General features: G+C 35.5%; 5 protein-coding genes across 5 annotated transcripts; 4 read left to right on the top strand and 1 right to left on the bottom strand.

Annotated features, from left to right (window-relative positions):
* The first annotated feature begins 902 nt into the window (after nt 1-902).
* Nucleotides 903-2,580, top strand: LOC102619513 (hyoscyamine 6-dioxygenase-like). The gene is made up of 4 exons (XM_006479491.4): nt 903-1,194; nt 1,342-1,592; nt 1,693-2,011; nt 2,091-2,580. Exons 1-4 carry the CDS (start codon nt 1,000-1,002, stop codon nt 2,343-2,345), a joined length of 1,020 nt encoding a protein of 339 aa, XP_006479554.2. The 5' UTR covers nt 903-999; the 3' UTR covers nt 2,346-2,580.
* Nucleotides 2,581-2,712: 132 nt separating this feature from the next.
* LOC102615613 (protein DOWNY MILDEW RESISTANCE 6) lies at nt 2,713-4,515 on the top strand. The gene is made up of 4 exons (XM_006480027.3): nt 2,713-3,179; nt 3,358-3,608; nt 3,700-4,018; nt 4,114-4,515. Exons 1-4 carry the CDS (start codon nt 2,973-2,975, stop codon nt 4,333-4,335), a joined length of 999 nt encoding a protein of 332 aa, XP_006480090.2. The 5' UTR covers nt 2,713-2,972; the 3' UTR covers nt 4,336-4,515.
* Nucleotides 4,516-5,015: 500 nt separating this feature from the next.
* On the top strand, nt 5,016-9,635 carry LOC102616205 (dehydrodolichyl diphosphate synthase CPT3-like). The gene is made up of 5 exons (XM_006480028.3): nt 5,016-5,069; nt 5,560-5,680; nt 5,878-5,891; nt 6,004-6,087; nt 8,702-9,635. The coding sequence occupies exons 1-5, from the start codon at nt 5,016-5,018 to the stop codon at nt 9,554-9,556; spliced, it is 1,128 nt and encodes a 375-aa protein (XP_006480091.2). The 3' UTR covers nt 9,557-9,635.
* A 3,443-nt stretch (nt 9,636-13,078) lies between these two features.
* Nucleotides 13,079-14,716, top strand: LOC102615330 (ethylene-responsive transcription factor ERF098-like). The gene has a single exon (XM_025098290.2). The coding sequence runs from the start codon at nt 13,944-13,946 to the stop codon at nt 14,472-14,474; it is 531 nt and encodes a 176-aa protein (XP_024954058.2). The 5' UTR covers nt 13,079-13,943; the 3' UTR covers nt 14,475-14,716.
* Nucleotides 14,717-15,316: 600 nt separating this feature from the next.
* LOC102618625 (ethylene-responsive transcription factor ERF098-like) lies at nt 15,317-16,155 on the bottom strand. The gene has a single exon (XM_025098291.2). It carries the CDS (start codon nt 15,950-15,952, stop codon nt 15,506-15,508), a length of 447 nt encoding a protein of 148 aa, XP_024954059.2. The 5' UTR covers nt 15,953-16,155; the 3' UTR covers nt 15,317-15,505.
* Between the last annotated feature and the right edge of the window lie 3,243 nt (nt 16,156-19,398).

The raw sequence follows: 19,398 nt of genomic DNA, 5'->3' as shown, positions 1-19,398 counted from the left end.
TACAAATCAGAATGTAGCAAGCATTATACATTTTTAACTCCTCTTTTCGCGGTGTATATGTATCGGAAAAATGAAATTAGAAGACCCCTACAAATTGAAATGTGAGAGAGAAATAATGGAACGGTTTTATTTATCGGGGTTACCTCCAAAATATTTTATTCATAAATTTCTTGATTTTTGTAAACACTGATCAGGCAAAGGAAAAAAATTGTACGTGCAATTAATAATCGCTATGAAGGAATTTTTTAGCTAAACTTTAGCCTTTTAATATTCACGTTTTCTGGATGCAAGTGAGCAACTCCCACTTTGATTTCTCTAATTTAAATTATAATCTATTCAAGACCTTCGAGATTCACAGATGTGCATGCAAAAACTATACTTAAACGATTTTCTCGAGGCGAATTAATTAGTAGTAAACTTGAACCACATCAGCACACGTGGGATTATCAAATATTACATGAAAAACTAAGAAGCCAGACTGGTTTTCTAATTTTCTTATGTAATTAACTGGTTTTTTTTTCCTATAAATTAATTTTTATTCAAAAAAAAAAACCTTAATTTTCCAGAATGGAAAAGTGATGCAGATACTCATCCATCCAGGTTGTTCTCCTACCAAAATAATGGGTGCAGTGTATCTGACTAAAAAAAGTTGTACCCCTGTAGCTTAAACACGTTTCTGCCCAAAAATAGAATGAAGAATCTGCATCTTCACCTACAGGAAGGAGAAACAATCATGCTAGTGAAAATTAATTGTGTATCAGGCTGATAGCAACTTGTTCATTATCAAAACCCAAATGAATTTTTATCCTTATCTTCTGTTACTATTATTAGCAATTTGCTGATGCATGTGCATGTGGCTCACCATTAAGGGCAAGCTTTCAAAAGATTTATTACATTTTTATTCCTTAGTCAACAATCTGCTGCAAGCATGTTAATGCCTCCTCTATTTAACACCACTGAATTAATTCCAGTTCTGTCATACAGATCATCATTGAAATCATGGAGAAACTTGTTTCAAGCTGGTTTAATGTTCGACCGCTACCAGAAGCTTACGTTTTCCCACCAGAACAAAGGCCTGGAAAGCTATTTTTCCCCCAAGGTAAGTCTATTCCAGTACTTGATCTTGGCGGTCAAGATCGAAAGGAGACCATTCAACTGATTATGAAAGCTAGCAAAGAGTTTGGATTTTTCCAGGTAACATATTATATATCATCAATTTATCATAATCAGCCTCTCCTCACATCAGGTAACATATTATATTCCCTGAAATGTTCTGTTTAAAATATGGTGATATGAATATGTGAAACACATATGTTTTCGTGTAAAATATTACATAAACAGGTGACCAACCATGGAGTTTCTAAAGATTTAATCGCTGACACACTTGCTCTTGCAAAAGAGTTTCATGCAATGCCAGCTGAGGACAAGATTAGTGAATGCTCCAAGGACCCAGACAGAAGCTGCAAGCTTTACACAAGCAGTGGAAAATATGCAACTGAAGAAAAACATTACTGGAGAGATTGCTTAATTCACCCCTCTCATTCTTTTGAGAAATACATGCAATTCTGGCCTGCAAAGCCAGTCAGATATCGGTATTACTCCAAATTACTTATCTTTGTGCAGAAAATTCTCACATTTACGTTGATCAGGCTAAGAAAATAAATGATGTCTCTTTTGTGTCATTTTTTTCAGAGAGGTTATTGGGAAATATTCAATTGAAGTAAGGAAGCTGAGTTCCAAGATCCTGGAACTGCTTTCTGAAGGACTAAAACTCAGCTCTGGGTATTTCAGCAGTGATCTTAGTGAAAGTCCAATGCTTTTGATCAATCACTATCCCCCTTGCCCTGACCCAAGTTTAACTCTGGGATTAGCTAGGCACCGTGATCCTGGTGTCGTCTCCATTGTTCTTCAAGGGGATGTTCATGGCCTCCAAGTCTTCAAAGATGAGGAATGGATTGGTGTTGAGCCTATTCCTCATGCATTTGTTGTTAACATAGGCTACGTGTTACAGGTATGTATGCAGTCATTTGATGTTTTTGGTTTAAGTTAATGACAAATTTTACAAGTTTTAAATATCCGATCAATTGTAGATAATTAGCAACGGCAAGCTTAAAGGGGCAGAGCATCGTGTGGTGACAAATTCCACGGATGCCAGGACAACTGTTTCTTTCTTTGTGTATCCGTCCAATGACAGCCTTATAGAGCCTGAAAAAGCTCTGGTTAATGCTTGTGATCCCCCAATCTACAGAGCACTCAAATTTAAAGACTTTCATGTTGACTTTCTATCCAAGTCTGCTGATGCTGAAGCTGTACAGAAGTTTATAAGCTCCAGAAGTATATATTAATAATAGTGCCAGAGAAGATATAAATAAATATATATATATAAACACACACACACACACAGAGGCACAATTGTATTGTATTGGACAATCAACTTAAATATTTTTTAGAAAATATTGGCATGACTCATGTCCTTGGATGCAAATGCCTGTAGTTACTTAACTTGATTTGTTTCAGAAGACAACAGCTTCTACAATAATTCAGATTTATTGAAAAAGCAAATGCTACTTTGCTTACTCAGATTGGTAGAGCAATTTATATTGGTGTCTGATGCCGTTCACCAGTCATAATCATGGTTTAGTTTATGCTAGTGTGTAATCAGATAGCGGTTGTCAATGTATTGCTAATATCAAAGTAAACTTTATTAAATATTACTAATTAATGGGCTAGTTGCCGATGCTTAATTGAGAAAGAAATCAAATAATGATCTCTGAAATGAAATAAACAATATATTTTCATCCTAGGTAAAGTACACGAAATAAAAACAGACCAACCAAACTCAAATTTAATATTAGTATGACTTTGGGGCAAGTTCTATTTCAAGGAATTGTATAAAAAATTCCGGACCAATTTCACACCTTAAAACCAGCACATTAATTTCCTCTCAAGATTCACTCATCTACATTGCAGAAATGGAGAAACTTGTTTCTATCTGGTCTAAAGATCAACAATACTTGCCAGAAAATTACATATTCCCACCAGAAACAAGGCCTGGAAAGTCCATAATTCCTCTATGCACCACCATTCCCGTGATCGATCTAAGCAAAGCATCTGATCAAAATCGATCAAATACCATTCAGCAAATACTGCAGGCTAGCAAAGAGTTTGGATTCTTCCAGGTTCACAAGTACCTTATTTTTTTTTGTTACCCCTTCTCAGTCTTCTATAATCGTTTGTGTGTGTTTCTTTATTAGGTAGGTTTTCTCAAATAGATAATTCCACGCAAGGTTTGGTGTCATTAGCCAGTCACAACTCTGATTTATGAAACAAATTGCTACTGCAATCGCTGACAAACAGGTTATTAAGCATGAAGTTCCACCGAAACTAATAAATGACACCATGGATGTCTTCAAGGAGTTCTTTGACATGCCCGCAGAGGACAAGGTAAGTTTCTACTCTGAGAATCCAAGTAAAACTTGCAAGCTATACACAAGCAGCTTAAGTTATGATCGCGAAGAGATTCACTTATGGCGTGACAACTTGAGACATCCTTGTCATCCGTTGGAGGAATGTATGAAATTCTGGCCTGAAAAGCCAACTAGATACCGGTAAACATAACTTGCTTCATAAGTCATTTTATCTCAATATTCGATATGTTTTTCGTAGTTCATTAAGATGACATCTAAGTAGATGAAACAGTGAGGTTGTCGGGGCATATTCAAATGAAGCAAAGAAGTTGGGCTCAATCATCCTGGAGTTGATTGCTGAAGGACTGGGACTTGAATCTGGTTATTTTAGGAATCAACTAAGTGAAAGCTCAGTGCTATCAATTAATCATTACCCGCCGTGCCCGAATCCAAGCTTAACCCTAGGACTTGTTAAACACTGTGATCCCAACCTCATAACCATTCTACTTCAAGGGGATGTCTGTGGACTTCAGGTTCTCAAGGATGGAGAATGGATTGGTGTTGAGCCACTTCCCAATGCATTTGTGATTAACATAGGCTATATATTACAGGTAATCGCATTTTAAGTAATAGTTGTGACTTTTTTACATTGGACGTTCTTGTCTAATTATATTTCATTTTGGATCATATATATATATAATTAAAGGTTATCAGTAACAACAAGCTGAAAAGCGTGGAACATAGAGCTGTGACGAATTCAAAGGAAGCTAGGACGTCTGCTGCTTTATTCATAAATCCTGCCAATGATTGTGTGATAGAGCCTGCAAAAACTTTGACCGAGGCATCGAATCCTCCAATCTACAGAGCCTTTCAGTACCAGGAGTTCTTAATGGATTACATATCCAATCCGACAAGAAGAAACCAGTGATGGAACTTTACAAGAGACAAGCTTAAGACAGTGCTTTGCCAAAAGAGAGCAAAAACTGGCATATTTGGTTTTGTATAAATAATGAAGCCAGGGACACTGTTGTCCATTAGGAGGAAACTTGGTTATGTATTTTCACACTGGTCAAATTAGAGATGATTCTGTGGAAGTGAACTTCTTTATACATTCTGTTATTGATCATACAGTCTCATGACACCCTAAAATTTCAAAATATAAGCTGCAGCCTGCAGAACTTCATGGCTTACACAAATTGGTTTTGAATATTTAGAGCAACTGCAATTGGAGTAATCGGTGCTGTTCACCAATCATAATCATGGCTTGGTTAGGATTGTACAAGAGCAATTAGTGATTGTCAGTGTAGCTATTAAGTATTAACAAAGTAAACTCTATTAGACATTACTAATTCTTGAGCTAGGCGCCGAATGCTGATGATTAATTAAAATAATGCATTTGAAAAGAACTATACAATATTTTATTCATCTTTAATAAATTATATGATTTGGATTTAATGGTCAGCTGATTGCAATTGTCCAAGTTTACAAGCAATTCCAAAGCAAATGGTATTGGAATATTCCGTTTTCTGTAATTACATAAGTTCACACTCTCTTCCCACCACGACGCCATTACTTTCCCTGGAGGATTCACTCATCCAAATTGTAGCAATGGAGAAGCTTGTTTCAATGTGGTACAAAGATCAATCCTTGCCCGAGAATTATGTATTCCCACTAGAAACAAGACCGGGAAAGTCCATAATTCCTGCATCCACCACTGTTTAAATCGATCTGATACTGTCCAGAAAATACTCGAAGCTGCTAAAGAGTTCGGATTCTTCCAGTTACACATGCATTTATGTATCAAATTGCTGAAGCAAGTACTGTCCACTAAAGGTTATTAATCATGGAGTTCCAAAGAAACTAGTAAATGACACCAAGAAAGTCTTCGAGGAGTTCTTTGATATGCCTGCAGAGGACAAGCTAAGTCTCCACCCCGAGGACCCTAGTAGAAGTTGCAAGCTCCATAAAAGTAACTTAAATTATCATCGAGAAGCGATTCACTTGTGGCGTGACAACTTGAGACATACTTGTCATCCCTTAGAGGATTGTCTTAAACATTGGCCTGAAAAGCCAAACAGATACCGGTAAGCATGATTTGTTCCATACTATTATTGATCTTAACATTTTGTGTGTTATTCGTTAATGTCAATAGAAATATAACAGGGAAGTTGTTGGGGCATATTCAACTGAAGCAAAGAAGTTGGGTTCAATTATCCTGAAGCTGATAGCTGATGGACTAGGGCCTGAATCTGGTTATTTTAAGAATCAACTAGGTGAAAGATTATTGTCGTCAATTAATCATTATCCGCCGTGCCCGGGTCCAAGCTTCACCCTGGGACTCCCTAAACAGTGCGACCCCAATCTCATAACCATTCATTTTCAAGGGGACGTCAGTGGACTTCAGGTTTTCAAAGGATGGAGAACGGATAGGCGTTGACCCTCTTCCTAATGCATTTGTGATTAACAATAGGCTATGCATTGCAGGTAGGTAACTACATTTTTAAGTAATAATTATGACTTTGGTACACATTGAATGTTGTTGGCAGCCAAAATGTATTTTATTTTGGGCTATGAATATATGTAAATATGAATACAGATTATCAGTAATAATAAGGTGAAAAGTGAGGAGCACAGAGCTGTGAGGAATTCGAAGGAAGCCGGGACATCTGCTGCTTTCTCCGTATAGCCGACGAATGATTGTATCATAGAGCCAGCAAAAGCAGTGACCCATGCTTAGAATCCCCCAATCTACAGAGGCTTTCAGTACCAAGGGTTCTTTATGAATTACTTATCCCAGAGGGCATCAGTAATAAGATGCCAGCTTAACGCTATGGTTTTGTTTAATTACTTATTTGTCAAGTTGTCATAAAATTTGAGATGAACTTTTTTTTTTTCCATTTTGCTGGGCTATGAGCTTCATATGTTGCTGCAGCGTCTGTAACTAACATCCTCCGTTTTATTTAGATACAGTAGAGTTCACACGGGTGAGTCTTAATTTAAAAGTAAAACGACACCGTCAAGACCTTGCTTCTCAAATTACATGTCATCTTGACGTAACTGAGCCTAGTTGCGTTGGTGCAATTGGAGTCAAACCTCGACCGTCATGCATTCGCACTGAATGCACGGCTTTTGTCGAGAATTCACGACATCGGCAAATAAATAAGGAAAATGAGATTCTTACAACCGTTAGTACCACAGTTGGCACAAAACGGTGCGCTTTGTGCTAACTATAAAAAAAGTTACTGTGGCTTGCACGCGCACACACAGCTCCCACACTCTCCCTGATTCTTGGCATCTCTTCCCCACAGCAAACGAGAAAAACTCACACGACAGTCACACCAAAACGCAGCCGTTTCTCACGCATCCTCACTCTGCTCTTTGCTCTCTCTGTCAACTTTCTCCCTCTCTCTCGCCTTGGGTGTCTTCACACCTGCTCGTTGGATCTGTCTCTCTGTCTCTACCCATTGATTGCATCCATCACGGCTTCATCTCGTCGATTGCAGTTGCAGCCTGACCAAAAGGAAAATGAATATTTGGGCCAATCCCACATGGAAAATGAATATTTGGGCCAGTCCCACATGAGCTGAAGACGAAATCTTAGTTTGGTGTCCTTGCTTTTGCAGAGCATTCTGCCTGATATTCATGATGGATTTTGATCTCTAAGCTTTTGGTTCTTATTATTGTGTTGATTGATACACACAAAATTTCACAATATTTACTACTAAATCATTTGGTTTCTTGAGGCAAATAAAAGCCATCATCTTCACTCTTGAAAACAAAGCTTTTCCTTATATTTTTTTTGTTACAGTATGATTCTTGACCTATTGCTCTGTGCAATTATCTTATCAACCACCATTGTAATTAGTAATAGCTTTAGGTTATTGATGAAATGTTTACGAACCCTTAATCTTCTTTGAGCAAAGTAATGCCTGAACTACAACAAAGTACTGATGAAAGTATGACCATTAATATTTTTATATAAAAAAGTGTTCATCTCAGCCAAAATCACAATAACAAAATAACTCCAGGAGACGAGTATGGCATTACAGAAGAAGGATCGGAAGAACAAATCTGTAATTCTTTGTTCCTGAAAGTCTTTAATATTGATTTTATTAGGTTTTTCCCAAGTAGAGATTACATCACTAAAGAACTCCACTGAACAATTTCCAAGTTTGGCATTTCTGCTTATAAAACTTATGAAAAAAAAAAGTCACGCAGATTGGCTCTTGTCTGGTAGGATTTGGGGGGTAGAGAGAGAGTCAAGCCACAAGTCAATTTCTAAGAGAGACTAGAGAGTAAGGTGTCGTAAAGGAGTGAGACGCATTCGACGAGGAAGAGAGAGAGAGCCAACACGACGACTCTACAAAGGCAGCTATGGAGAGACCCACGGCGGCTGTGGATTTTGGGGAAGAGAGAGTGAAGTCGCAAGTCAATGAAGAAAGAGAGAGAGAGAGACCCGACGGTGAGAATAGAGCGTGGTGAGGGAGAATCAGCTGGTGGTGAGATTTGTGGTGCTGTGAGTGAGGTGAGATTTGGAATGTGGGCTTACAGAGCGTGTGTTGTGGGAGATGCGTGTGTGTTGTGTGGGATGCTCACCACCGTTTATAATGAGCACAAAACTGTTGTAAGAATATCGGTACTGAATCAATAAATAAGTAAACCGGATCCAACGTGTGTGTGTGTGTAGCTTTTATGCATAAACTGTTGTATCGACAGAGAAACGAATCAGACGTTTTAAATCGATCGAGTATATTAAGGTAACTCATTTACTGTCCCAATCTCGTGTCCAAGCTACGAATCTTTTTCCCATTCAACCCTTTCTTTTCTCGGATTTCATTGGTTTTCATTTTTTTTTTACATTAAATAGATTGAATGTACTTATTATTATTATTATTATTCATGATAATGTGCAATGTCGCTTGTTTATACGAGTGAGTTAATGCTTTCGATTCTTCCTTTCGTGGTGGAAATGGAATCAATACAAACCAGGTGCTTCTCTACTAAACAGTTGCAAACAGAAGCACTTCCTCGGGAAGCGCTTCTTAAAGCATCGTAATAACATGCAAGAAGACTCTGATTAATTGATCAAGCCTAGTAACTTAGTCCTTTCTATACTGTGAGATTATTCAGAGCTGTAATTTGTACCCTTGTTAGTTATCAGGCCTCAGCATAGGCATATTTAACCGATCAACTTATCAGATTTCGATGAGTGCGCTATTTGTTTTATGCTATTAAGAATTGTAAAGTGAAATTAATGATTAATGTTGAATTGACACGTTCTCTTGATTTTTTAGATGGAGAAAGCTGTTGGTAGTATGGTAAGCCAGATCTTTGAGAACTTGGTTTGTTTGATACGGAAATTCATTTTTTGCATACCTAATCACATTGCTTTTATAATGGATGGAAATCGGAGATATGCCAAGAAGCGGGGCTTGATGGAAGGTGTTGGTCATAAGGTTGGGTTCTTGGCCCTCATGTCCATGCTTAGGTGTTGCCATGAGTTGGGGGTGAGATATGTAACAGTTTATGCCTTCAGCATCGATAACTTCAAACGCAGTCCTAAAGAAGTTCAATCGCTGATGGAGCTGATGCAAGAAAAGATAGATGACCTGATTAAGGAAGAGAGTATTGTCAACCGTTTTGGATTGAGGATTTACTTTATTGGGAATCTAAAGCTCTTAAGCAAACCTGTTAGGTTAGCAGCTGAGAGGGCTATGCTGGCCACAGCAAAAAATTCTAAATCTGTACTGTGTATCTGTGTTGCATACACCTCCACCAATGAGATTGTCAATGCTGTCAAAGAATCAATAGAAGAAAAATGGGATGAACTCTCTGTGTTGAATGCAAGTGGAGCAGGTTATGGTCTGATTAAACTTGGAGGGAGTGAAGGTGATGAAAGGGAGCAACTTATAAAACTCATAGATATAGAAAAGCATATGTATATGGCTGTTGCACCTGAACCTGATATCATAATTCGTACTTCTGGTGAGATCCACTTGAGCAATTTTCTTCTGTGGCAGAGTGCTGTCTGTTATCTATATTCACCGTCTGTACTCTGGCCAGAGGTTGGTTTCCACCATTTTCTTTGGGAAATTTTGAACTTTCAGCGAAACCACTCATATTTGTACAAAAAGTGGAAACAGCAATAGCATTTTTTCAAGGGTAGTTTCTGACTTTCGAATTGACGATATTGAAAATAGACTCCAACGTTTGCTGGGACTTGTTTTAGCATCCACAGAGTTGGTATATAACTTAGGATGTACACATCCATTGATAATTACAGAAGAAAATAGTCTTTTAAACAGTAGAATTTACTTTGGTTCAGACAAAACATGTTTGGTTATACATTGATGATTATAGACCAATTGTTTATATTTTCGGGAATACTTTACATGGAGTGCCTCATGTTTTTGATAGAACTGTCATTCATAATTTTGCCTCTGCTTCTAGATATCTTCACAGAACAGAAAAGATTGTTAAATGAAAGACCAAAACTACGATGGCAGCCAAACTTGTATTCCTGAAATCTGGTTTGCTCTTTTCTGGCTTAGTGCTCAAAGCTCCTTCCTGGTTGATATATATTCATACGTATGGTTTACATCCAAGACTAAATAATGAGAGGCTGGGATGACTTAATGCAGTCTCGTAAATTGGTCATTCTATTTTTCTTTGTTACTCTTTTTTCAATTAAGTACATATTATGCTTATTGTCAATCATGTCTCTTTTTTATGTAGATTCCCATGAGTTTTCTTTGATATTGGTCTTTTTATTTTTGTCTGATAGGAAACATGTTTCTTTGATATTGCATTGTGAGATTATTTATTTATTTCAAATGTAATAAGTGCAAAGAAACGAATTTGTCATTAGTAAATGGTACTTGCATGAAGACCTAGTTAGCAGTTTAATGTGATGTCAGCATTACATGTGCATTTTATCTGGGTTTTTCTCACTCTATGCAAAAAGAGCTTGGGCTAAGAGAACCATCTGAAATCCCCAAGTAGATCATAGGTGAAACTTATGGACAAATAAATTCTTGGAAGCATGGTACAACAACCATAATCAAAATGTAGTATCACTATTCTCATAAGCAAGAACAGTCACAGTGGTCAAAGCAGAACCCGTGAATTTTGTGAAGTTCTTCAGCAGATTTTTATTTGAATTCGTCTGATTTTCCTTCATGGTTTTTGAGTTTGTCGGAGAGGTTTCAGAAACCCAGAAGGATGCATAAATTTTTAAATCATTTGAGCCTCTTTCTTGTTGAAGAATTTTTTTCCAGTTTTCCTGTTCTTTCTTGTTGAAGAATTCTTTTCCAGTTTTCCTGCATTATGAAGTATGAACTGATTCAATTGAGTTTATGACTATTTTGGCTTTATACCCCTGTATAGAATTTGTCGTTTACCTTTGTCCTCTCAACTTTTCCTTATGAAAGAATAGCTTTGAAATATTCCACTCAAGATTACTGATTCTCATTGTCAATTAAAAATTGTCAGTAGCTTTAGGGCGAGGCCTTCATGTGATTGATTCTGATGGGACTCCTACTAAACATGCTTTTCGAGATGGAATTAGACTTGTTGATTTCTTGACAATTACATGGTAGGTTAAACTTTTCCTCTCTCATGATGCCTCTCAATAGAAGATATTGACTCTTGAGTTAAATGGAGTGAGAAGTTGTGGCGAGTGATCGGGCCTCACGATAAAACCATGATGCCCAGAACAAAAACAGCTTGGCAGGAGCATCACCAATGAGACCATAATCAAATGTCAAGTTGCGGCCTATATGGGACCGAGTAGACATCGGATTAGGACCCATATGATTTGCTATCGGCATTATAGCATTCTTTTCTTCAGGCAATTAAAACACCACCGATTCGTTGATTTTTCTTTTCACTAATTGTTCCCACTGGATATCACAAACAAGCTGCCATAGGTCCCTATGATTGGCATAACAGTCTTGTGATGCCTGCCGATGGTAGGTCTACTATTACACATTCGACTTGTCAATTACCATCTAATAGTCCTTGTTTGATGAATCAAGAACTTGTGGCTCGGATTTGCAATATTTCACTAGGCTGCTGCTTGAAGCCCTCATAACTGCTTTCCAGGGGCTGTAGACTTAGGCTGTAACCATTGATCATGAGAAGGGCCTGAGAATCAAACTTTAAGATTCCGATGACGTCATCATCAACTGAGATGATCAATTGCGTGTACTACTTTTGATGATTCAAGTCAAAAGCGTAAGCCATATGACGAGAGCTCAACTCGCCACAACTAAAAACTATTCAATGACCGTTGACCACAAAAGAATAAATTTGGCACAATAGTGATACGCACACACCACTTAACACAACATATAACACCGAACGATGAATTTTGAGCCAAGTATAAAAGGTCACAGTAACGGATTAGTGGATGATAGAAGTATTTTGTCAACTTAGGGTATACGAGTGATACACTTGAAAAGTGTTCACACACGTTTGATATGGGTGTCATTTAAGGGTATATGGCTGATAATTTCTCTTCTTAAATTAGTTTTAAAAATAACTTTAAAATACTTGTTTTTCTATAAAATGTTTTCCTTAAAACTATTTGTAAAGCTTTGCCAATTCAATGTCTTATAAATGTTTTATCGAAATATTATTGAATAATTGATATTGAGAAATTGGAATATGTTTTAAATATTTTGCCTCATTGTCCGTAGTTACCATTATTGATATTATTGAATAGCTAACTGTATCGTGCGCACCTATTGACAATTATTGAGGGGTAAAGCACCCTGATGGAACTATTGGTCGGGTCACCGGGAGTACTTGTGACATATTGAATTATTGACCAGGTCACCGGGGATACATGTGATACTATGTGGCATGAGCAAATTGAACAAAAGAAATGTTTTATTGATAAAAGATTTCTTACGCAATTATTTATTGAAAATGATTTTTATGTTATGACTTAACTGATTATGAGTTACATATGATTATTAAATGATTACTGTTTTCCAAACTCATAGTACTTCATGATAATAATTATATACTTTTTCGTATTAATAACCTTATGCATGAGTTTGTTTACCAAGTTGATGGCTCACCCCTCCTCTCCAACATTTTGCATATTGATTTTATAGATGTGGGCTTTTGGTCTAGCGGAGAGGATTTGTTAGCTGAAAAACTTTGGCATTTTCTAGATGAATTAATTGTGGCTACTTTCAGTATTGCTTAGAGTTAGATTTTGTTTTGGAGGATTATTGATTGATTTATTATTTTGGAGAATTTGCTTTGTTTATGGACAACATTGACTTTATTTGGAATTAATTATAAGATTAGTGTTATAAAGTTTCATTACAAATTCCTCTTGAGTTTTTCTTGAGTGAATTGAGGGTGTTACATTTGTGGTACTAGAGCAAAAGTTATAAGATTCCATAGACATTTAAGGTTAATGATCAATAGCTTGGGATTGAAGTTTCATGGAAGTATTGCCCATTTTTCGGATTATAGTAATTCAAGATAGGTAAAATACGGAGTTGTTGAAATGAAAAGTATAATATCCGTTGTTTTTTTTAAAATTATTTATTGACCTTTTTTAAACTCTTACCCGTTAAAGAAACCTTTTTAAAACAGGATATTTAATAAATAAATAAATAATAAAAACAACGGGTATTACACCAACAATTGCATAAAAGAATTTTGCCTCAATTATTTCGGCACCTGACAGCCCCAAACACAATCTATTGCTCTATTGGTACACACTAGCAACTGAAGGAGCTGAGTTTACGATTGTTTTTGGCATCTATATGTGTAGAGAATTGATGGTTTCTTTACTGTACTTAACATTACTAGGGGAAACTTCTCACCACAATCATAGAAGCTGCCATTTTCTGTTATTAGAGTGGATGGGGATTGCTATTTACTCTATCATGGATCCATAGATCTTGGATTTGGAGGGGGGAGACTGGAGAGCGAGAGTGACCCACGGCTGCTGGATTTGGAGGGGGGAGACTGGAGAGCGAGAGTGACCCGCGGCTGCTGGATTTGGAGGGGGGAGACTGGAGAGCGAGAGTGACCCGCGGCTGCTGGATTTGGAGGGGGGAGGGAGAGCCGTGTGTTGTGACGAAGAACAGAGTGAGGGAGAGAGCGTGTGCTGTAGTTGAGAGTGTGTGTTGCAACCGTCGATTTACTGTAACCTTTTATATTTGACTCAAAACGCACTGTTCGGTGTTACGCGTTGTGCTTAATGTTGTGTGAGTGTCATTTTCCTTTATTTTGTCTTGATTAGTCACCATTTTATAACAATCCATCGAATCTAGTTCGTTAACATGATGAAGAAACCAATTTTGGTTTCCCACATAATAAATAATAATATTTTGAAGGCCCCCCACTATCATCACCTAGTACCTAGTACTAGGAACCAAAATCTCAATAGGGACTTCTATTAGCACGTTGAAAATTTCTCCTCTGTCCTTTGTTACAGAACAAAGAACACTTTTTCCACTCTGTATAAAATGCCAAAGAGTGGAATAAACCTCTCTCATATCCTCATTAATGGAAGGAACCAATAGAGGGAAGAAGAAAGAAGAAGAAGAAGAAACAAGCGTGCATTACAGAGGAGTAAGAAAGCGGCCATGGGGAAAATTTGCAGCAGAGATTCGTGACTCTACAAGGCATGGAGGTCCTCGGTTGTGGCTTGGAACTTTCAGCACGGCTGAGGAGGCAGCAAGAGCTTATGACAGAGCTGCCTTTGCAATGAGAGGTCCTTTAGCCATTTTAAACTTCCCTGATGAACATTTTTCATCTGGGGTCGGTTCTTCTTCTTCTTCTTCTTCTTCTTCTTCGACGTCGTCATCATTATCTTCATCATCATCTTCTTCTTCGACGTCGTCATCATTATCTTCATCATCATCTTCTTCTTCTTCTTCTTCTTCTTCTTCTTCTTCTGTGTTTCAGAACGTTGAAACAGGTGGTACTGATCATGAAGGTGGTGGGAAAGAAGTTTTTGAAATTGAGTATTTTGATGACAAGTTGTTGGAGGATCTTCTAAATTTTGAGGAGAGTAACAACAAGACCAAGAAATGACAAGTTGTTAGAGGATCTTCTTAATTTTGAGGAGAGTAACAACAAGACCAAGAATGATTCAAACCATTTTCATGGGTTCGGTTTCCTGTGTAACATTGTTTTGATTCTGGTAGTTCCTTGAATCTTTTAAGCTGTATCCGACATGTATGCATGTGAATGTAAGTTTCTTGCTGAGTCAGCTGGAGTCCTAGAAATATTTTGTCGATTATGGTTTATGTGATCTATATTTACATTTTACTTCATTTAAATTTGTTCTGGAAACTTTATAATAGCTGTCAAGGAAACAATGTCTTACTTACTACGTAGTTAACTTGCAGCGGGTGAGTTTGACTTCTACGTTGGAATTTTGGAATAGAATTATCAGAAGTCATTCTTATGGTAACACGTAGCAGTAACATCAAAATCATTATTACTTGCGGGTTGCTGCTTAAAATTCTGTTTACCTTTCTGGATAAGAAAGTTCTTTTCTAATCCTAGACCAAGAAAGAGTGTTCTATTTTGCCTAACCCAATTACTTGTACCCGGGGGTTTTCTCTTGACCCGATCGGAAGATGAGTCAGCTCCCAGAAAACCCGAATCCAACAATGTATTTTGGCCCAAGAGGATAACTGACAAAGAGTCTTGAATCGAGTTCAACTTTCCTTCTCCCCTAAACACAAAACCCACGAGAAAGAAGAGGTATTGAATTGAGATTACTCCTCCAACAACACAGGACAGGACAGGACTCCCTAACACATAATTCAACAAATAAATCCAACTGTTTGGCAAGTTTAAAAGCATAAAAAATATTGGTTATTATATGTTATTATGTAAATACAACCTATAGTCTGGAAATTTCTGTCAGACCTCAATTCTGTTATTATTTCTTTCTCCATTATGAATTTGAGTGAAACACACAAAGCCAGAATTTGCAAAAGAATTTGCAAATTCTTTTGAGTGGAATTTGCAAAAGAATAAAATATCCAGTCACATACAAGTTAATTAAGAAAAAAACAAGTCCGCGGTGATTTGGTTTCCCTTTTACAATGTAATCATTTGCTTTTACCTTGCCAATCTTGATCGTTTGGCTCAAGCAGCTTCTCCAACAACTTGTTATCAAAATATTCAAACTCAATAACTTCAGCTTCTTTCTCTCTGCTTTCGGTAGAGCCGTCGCCCCCAGCATCATAACAGATTAATGGAGATGAAGATGAAGATGGTAAAGAGCTGCTGCTGCTGTCGCAACGATATTGACTCTCATTTGGAAAATTAAGAATGGCTGAACGGCCGCGGAAGGCAAAAGCAGCTCTGTCATAAGCCCGAGCAGCCTCTTCGGCCGTGCTAAAAGTCCCTAGCCACAGGCGTGCACCGTTCCTCGTTGGGTCACGTATTTCAGCTGCAAATTTACCCCATGGCCTCCGCCGGATTCCCCGATATCGAACCTCTGAGACTGATCTTCCCTTCTCATTGTTCTTGCCTCCTCCTTCAGATGCTTCCATGCTTGTGTACCTGTTTTGTCAATACCTAGCAGCCAATTATTTGTGACGGCTTAAAAATTAAATTTCAAATTTGGTGGTAAAACAAATGCCACCCCGCAGAATTAACATATATAGGCGGTATGAGTAGAATGAGGTCATATCTGACGGTTTGAATAATTTCTTCTCAAGCAAGGAAACTTTCTCCTTGTCAAAATAAAAGTTCGATTCCTCCACAATATTTTTAAGCCATTTATCCAATTATATATATACATATAACATTGTGGCACCGGGACGTACCATATTATTTTAACTCTTTTTTCTTTTTCTTTTTTTTTTTTTCCTTCTAAAATTATTCAGAGCACCTTGGCGGTAAAAGTAATTAAAGTCGGATATAATAGATCAGGTGCATGCATGATGATGGGATGCTGACGATAGTTTCGATAATAATTGGGCCCTTTACCAATCACTTTAGGCTGAAAGATTACGAATGTGAGGAGCCAAGAATGACCATATAATGTAACATACATTAAAATAAAAAATAAAAAAAGGTATTTTACTCAACAAATTCAAATATTGTTTAATTGTACAATTATTTCGAGTTACTGAGTGCAATTTCTGGATGTGATGTACATTGCATATGACCTTGGCCCTATGTAACGTTGATTTGTCCAAAGTCACCTACCCTAGAGTAGCCTTAATTCTTATGGTTATGGGAAAAGTAAACTGCATAATAATCGAATCATTTGCAAGTGACGATACATGGGATATGTTGTTGATGCTGATCCGATAATTGTACTTTTAAAGAAGTGGTACAGGTTATTAAATTTTCAATATCTCTATAATTAAATAATTTTTATTAAATTATAATTCACATAACTTACATTGCTCTCAAAACATTTTCAAAAAAAAAGTAACATGAAAATAGGGTCCATTTCATTTTTACATGGCTGTAAGTTACATGAATATATCCTTGTTGCAGTGAAATTTAGCAATGCCCTAATTAGATTATAAGAGTAGGACCCCTAAATTGGTATGAAACAAACAAAAGTCAAGACTATTATTGATCGGATGTGTTTTTTTAATTGCATTGAACATGTCGTCGTTGTTTTACAATTATTATTTGTAAATATATGTCAACAATAATGAACTGTGGAGCTTGAAATATTCATGAAATGGTTGGCTATACACCTCGCCATTAATGCATGAAATGGCTGGCAATGCATCTCGCCATTAATGCATGTCCCCGGTTGCATGAAATGGTTGGCTATACACTTGACACTTCACCATTAATGCATGTCTCCGGTCTCTTCGGATAACTACTGAAGGCCTTTTGAGTAATTGTCATCTATTTATTTAGTGGTAATCACGCCGCTATTAATTTAAACTTCAAATTATAGGAAAATTTGCGACTAAAATTGATGCCACGATACATTACTTGTTGCAATTAATGTTGATTTATAAATTTTATATTTTACTTATAAGTTTTTATTTTGTCTAGTAGTAAGTAAAATAATAATTTACTACTCTTACATTAATTTATTTATTTTATTTTCCATTTACAAGTTTTGTGTTTCATTTTCAAAATTTATGTTTTCTTTTATACTTAATGTTGATTTACTAATTTGCTTCTATTTATAATTCTTATGTTTTATTTTCAAAATTTATATTTTATTTTATAGTTAATATTGATTCACTAATTTTATGTTATATTTGTAAATTTTTATTTTATTTTACCAATAGTACATCAATTTATTAGTTTAATATTAATTTTCCAGTTTTACTTTCCATTTCCAAAATTTATGTTTTATTTTGCATTTAACGTTGATTTACCAGTTTTATGTTTTATTTACAAATTTTATTTTGTTTACTAATAATACATCAATTTATCGATTTTATATTAATTTACTTGTTTCACTTTTCATTTACAAAATCTTGTATTCCACTTTCAAAACTTATGTTTTATTTTATAGTTAAATGTTGATTTACTAATTTTATATTATATTTGTAAGTTTTTATTTTGTTTACTAATAACATATCATTTTAATAGTTTTATATTAATTTACTTATTTTACTTTCCATTTACAAGCCTTATGTTTTATTTTAGAATTAATATTGATTTATAAGTTTTATGTTAAATTTATAAATCTTATATTTCATTTACATAATTTATGTTTAATACAATATTGATTTCGTGATTAAAAATCATAAATTTTATCACTTAATTAACTAAAATTTATTTGACTAACTATCATCTGTTTAATTAGTGGTAAGTTCACGCCATTATACTAAATGTTTGTAGCTCTATCATTAATTAAAGATAGAGATAATTATAAACTATAATTATAAACTATAATTATAAACTATACTATAAAAATAATAAAAGAGATTACGTGCCTTGAGCATAGTTTTTGACACGATGTTTGTTGGTGTCCCTTTGCTCGTTTCGTGCTTTCTATGGTTCGATTGCCTAAAATTTTAAGTTCAGTCCAACCCACATATGGATCGTGTCGTGCAGTCGTGCTCGACGAAACGTGTGATACATTGCCATGTTGTACGAGCATGTGTTCTGCCTTGTGCCATGCTCATTAGACTTTTTTTTTTTTCCTTTGAAATTCAACAGAATATCATTAATTAAAAAGAAAAGCCACTATTTTATACAAAGCTCATTCTCATTTACATCAGATGGTATGCAAGTGTATTTAAACAAGTGAATTTTCCTCACATTTGGAATAAAAAGGTATGATTAAAAAGGTGCCAAACTAAAAATTTTAAAAGATTTTTAAAAAAAATTAGATAGAGTTAACTATATAAATTATGCTAATTATTTAGAATAAGTATCTTCTCCCAGTATTTGTTTTCTCCTAATCTCGTGATGAAATTAGTGATCAAGGTTAAATTTTGAATTTACATTTTGAAAATCAAGTTAACTTTTTTTTTTCATTTTATTTACAATTAAATTAATTTTTTTTACTAAATTTAAAAGACTAAGGGCTTGTTTGTTTAACATATGAAATCTGAAATTTTATGAATTTTAGACCTTTCCTAAAATTTGATTCTTTATTTTTTAACTTGCATCTGATTTTCAGACATTTATATCTGAATAAAAAAAGTAAATTTTTGTGACTTTTTTCTATTTGAATGGAAAAAGGTCTGAATGTGAAGTAAATATTAATTATATTTAAAAAATATTTGTATAAAATATGTTTATTTCCTAAACTATAAAATCTAATCTCTTTTTTTTGTTTTGATTTAAAAGGAGATAAATGTCAAATAATCATATTTAAAATGATTTTTATTTATAAAAAAATAAAATATCACTTATATTCATATATTAAAAAAAATATGTCATTTAGGGTGTGTTTGAGATTGAGATTGGGCAGCTGTAACTTAAAAACTACAGCACTAAAATTATTATATCTTTACTAAAATTATTAATGTTTGGTAAATACTAACTGTTGTAGCTTTGA

This window comes from Citrus sinensis, chromosome 3 (genome assembly GCF_022201045.2).
Source record: "Citrus sinensis cultivar Valencia sweet orange chromosome 3, DVS_A1.0, whole genome shotgun sequence".
Classification (NCBI taxonomy): domain Eukaryota; kingdom Viridiplantae; phylum Streptophyta; class Magnoliopsida; order Sapindales; family Rutaceae; genus Citrus; species Citrus sinensis.
Note: the sequence above shows the minus strand (reverse complement) of the source record. Positions and strands in the feature narration are given on the sequence as shown.

Coding starts and splice junctions, on each gene's coding strand:
- LOC102616205 (XM_006480028.3), top strand. CDS start 5,016: ATGGAGAAGCTTGTTTCAATGTGGTACAAAGATCAATCCTTGCCCGAG. Junction 5,070..5,559: donor AATCCTTGCCCGAGAATTAT/GTATTCCCACTA, acceptor TAATGTCAATAG/AAATATAACAGGGAAGTTGT. Junction 6,088..8,701: donor GGACATCTGCTGCTTTCTCC/GTATAGCCGACG, acceptor TTGATTTTTTAG/ATGGAGAAAGCTGTTGGTAG.
- LOC102615330 (XM_025098290.2), top strand. CDS start 13,944: ATGGAAGGAACCAATAGAGGGAAGAAGAAAGAAGAAGAAGAAGAAACA.
- LOC102618625 (XM_025098291.2), bottom strand. CDS start 15,952: ATGGAAGCATCTGAAGGAGGAGGCAAGAACAATGAGAAGGGAAGATCA.
- LOC102619513 (XM_006479491.4), top strand. CDS start 1,000: ATGGAGAAACTTGTTTCAAGCTGGTTTAATGTTCGACCGCTACCAGAA. Junction 1,195..1,341: donor AAGAGTTTGGATTTTTCCAG/GTAACATATTAT, acceptor TTACATAAACAG/GTGACCAACCATGGAGTTTC. Junction 2,012..2,090: donor ACATAGGCTACGTGTTACAG/GTATGTATGCAG, acceptor GATCAATTGTAG/ATAATTAGCAACGGCAAGCT.
- LOC102615613 (XM_006480027.3), top strand. CDS start 2,973: ATGGAGAAACTTGTTTCTATCTGGTCTAAAGATCAACAATACTTGCCA. Junction 3,180..3,357: donor AAGAGTTTGGATTCTTCCAG/GTTCACAAGTAC, acceptor GCTGACAAACAG/GTTATTAAGCATGAAGTTCC. Junction 4,019..4,113: donor ACATAGGCTATATATTACAG/GTAATCGCATTT, acceptor ATATAATTAAAG/GTTATCAGTAACAACAAGCT.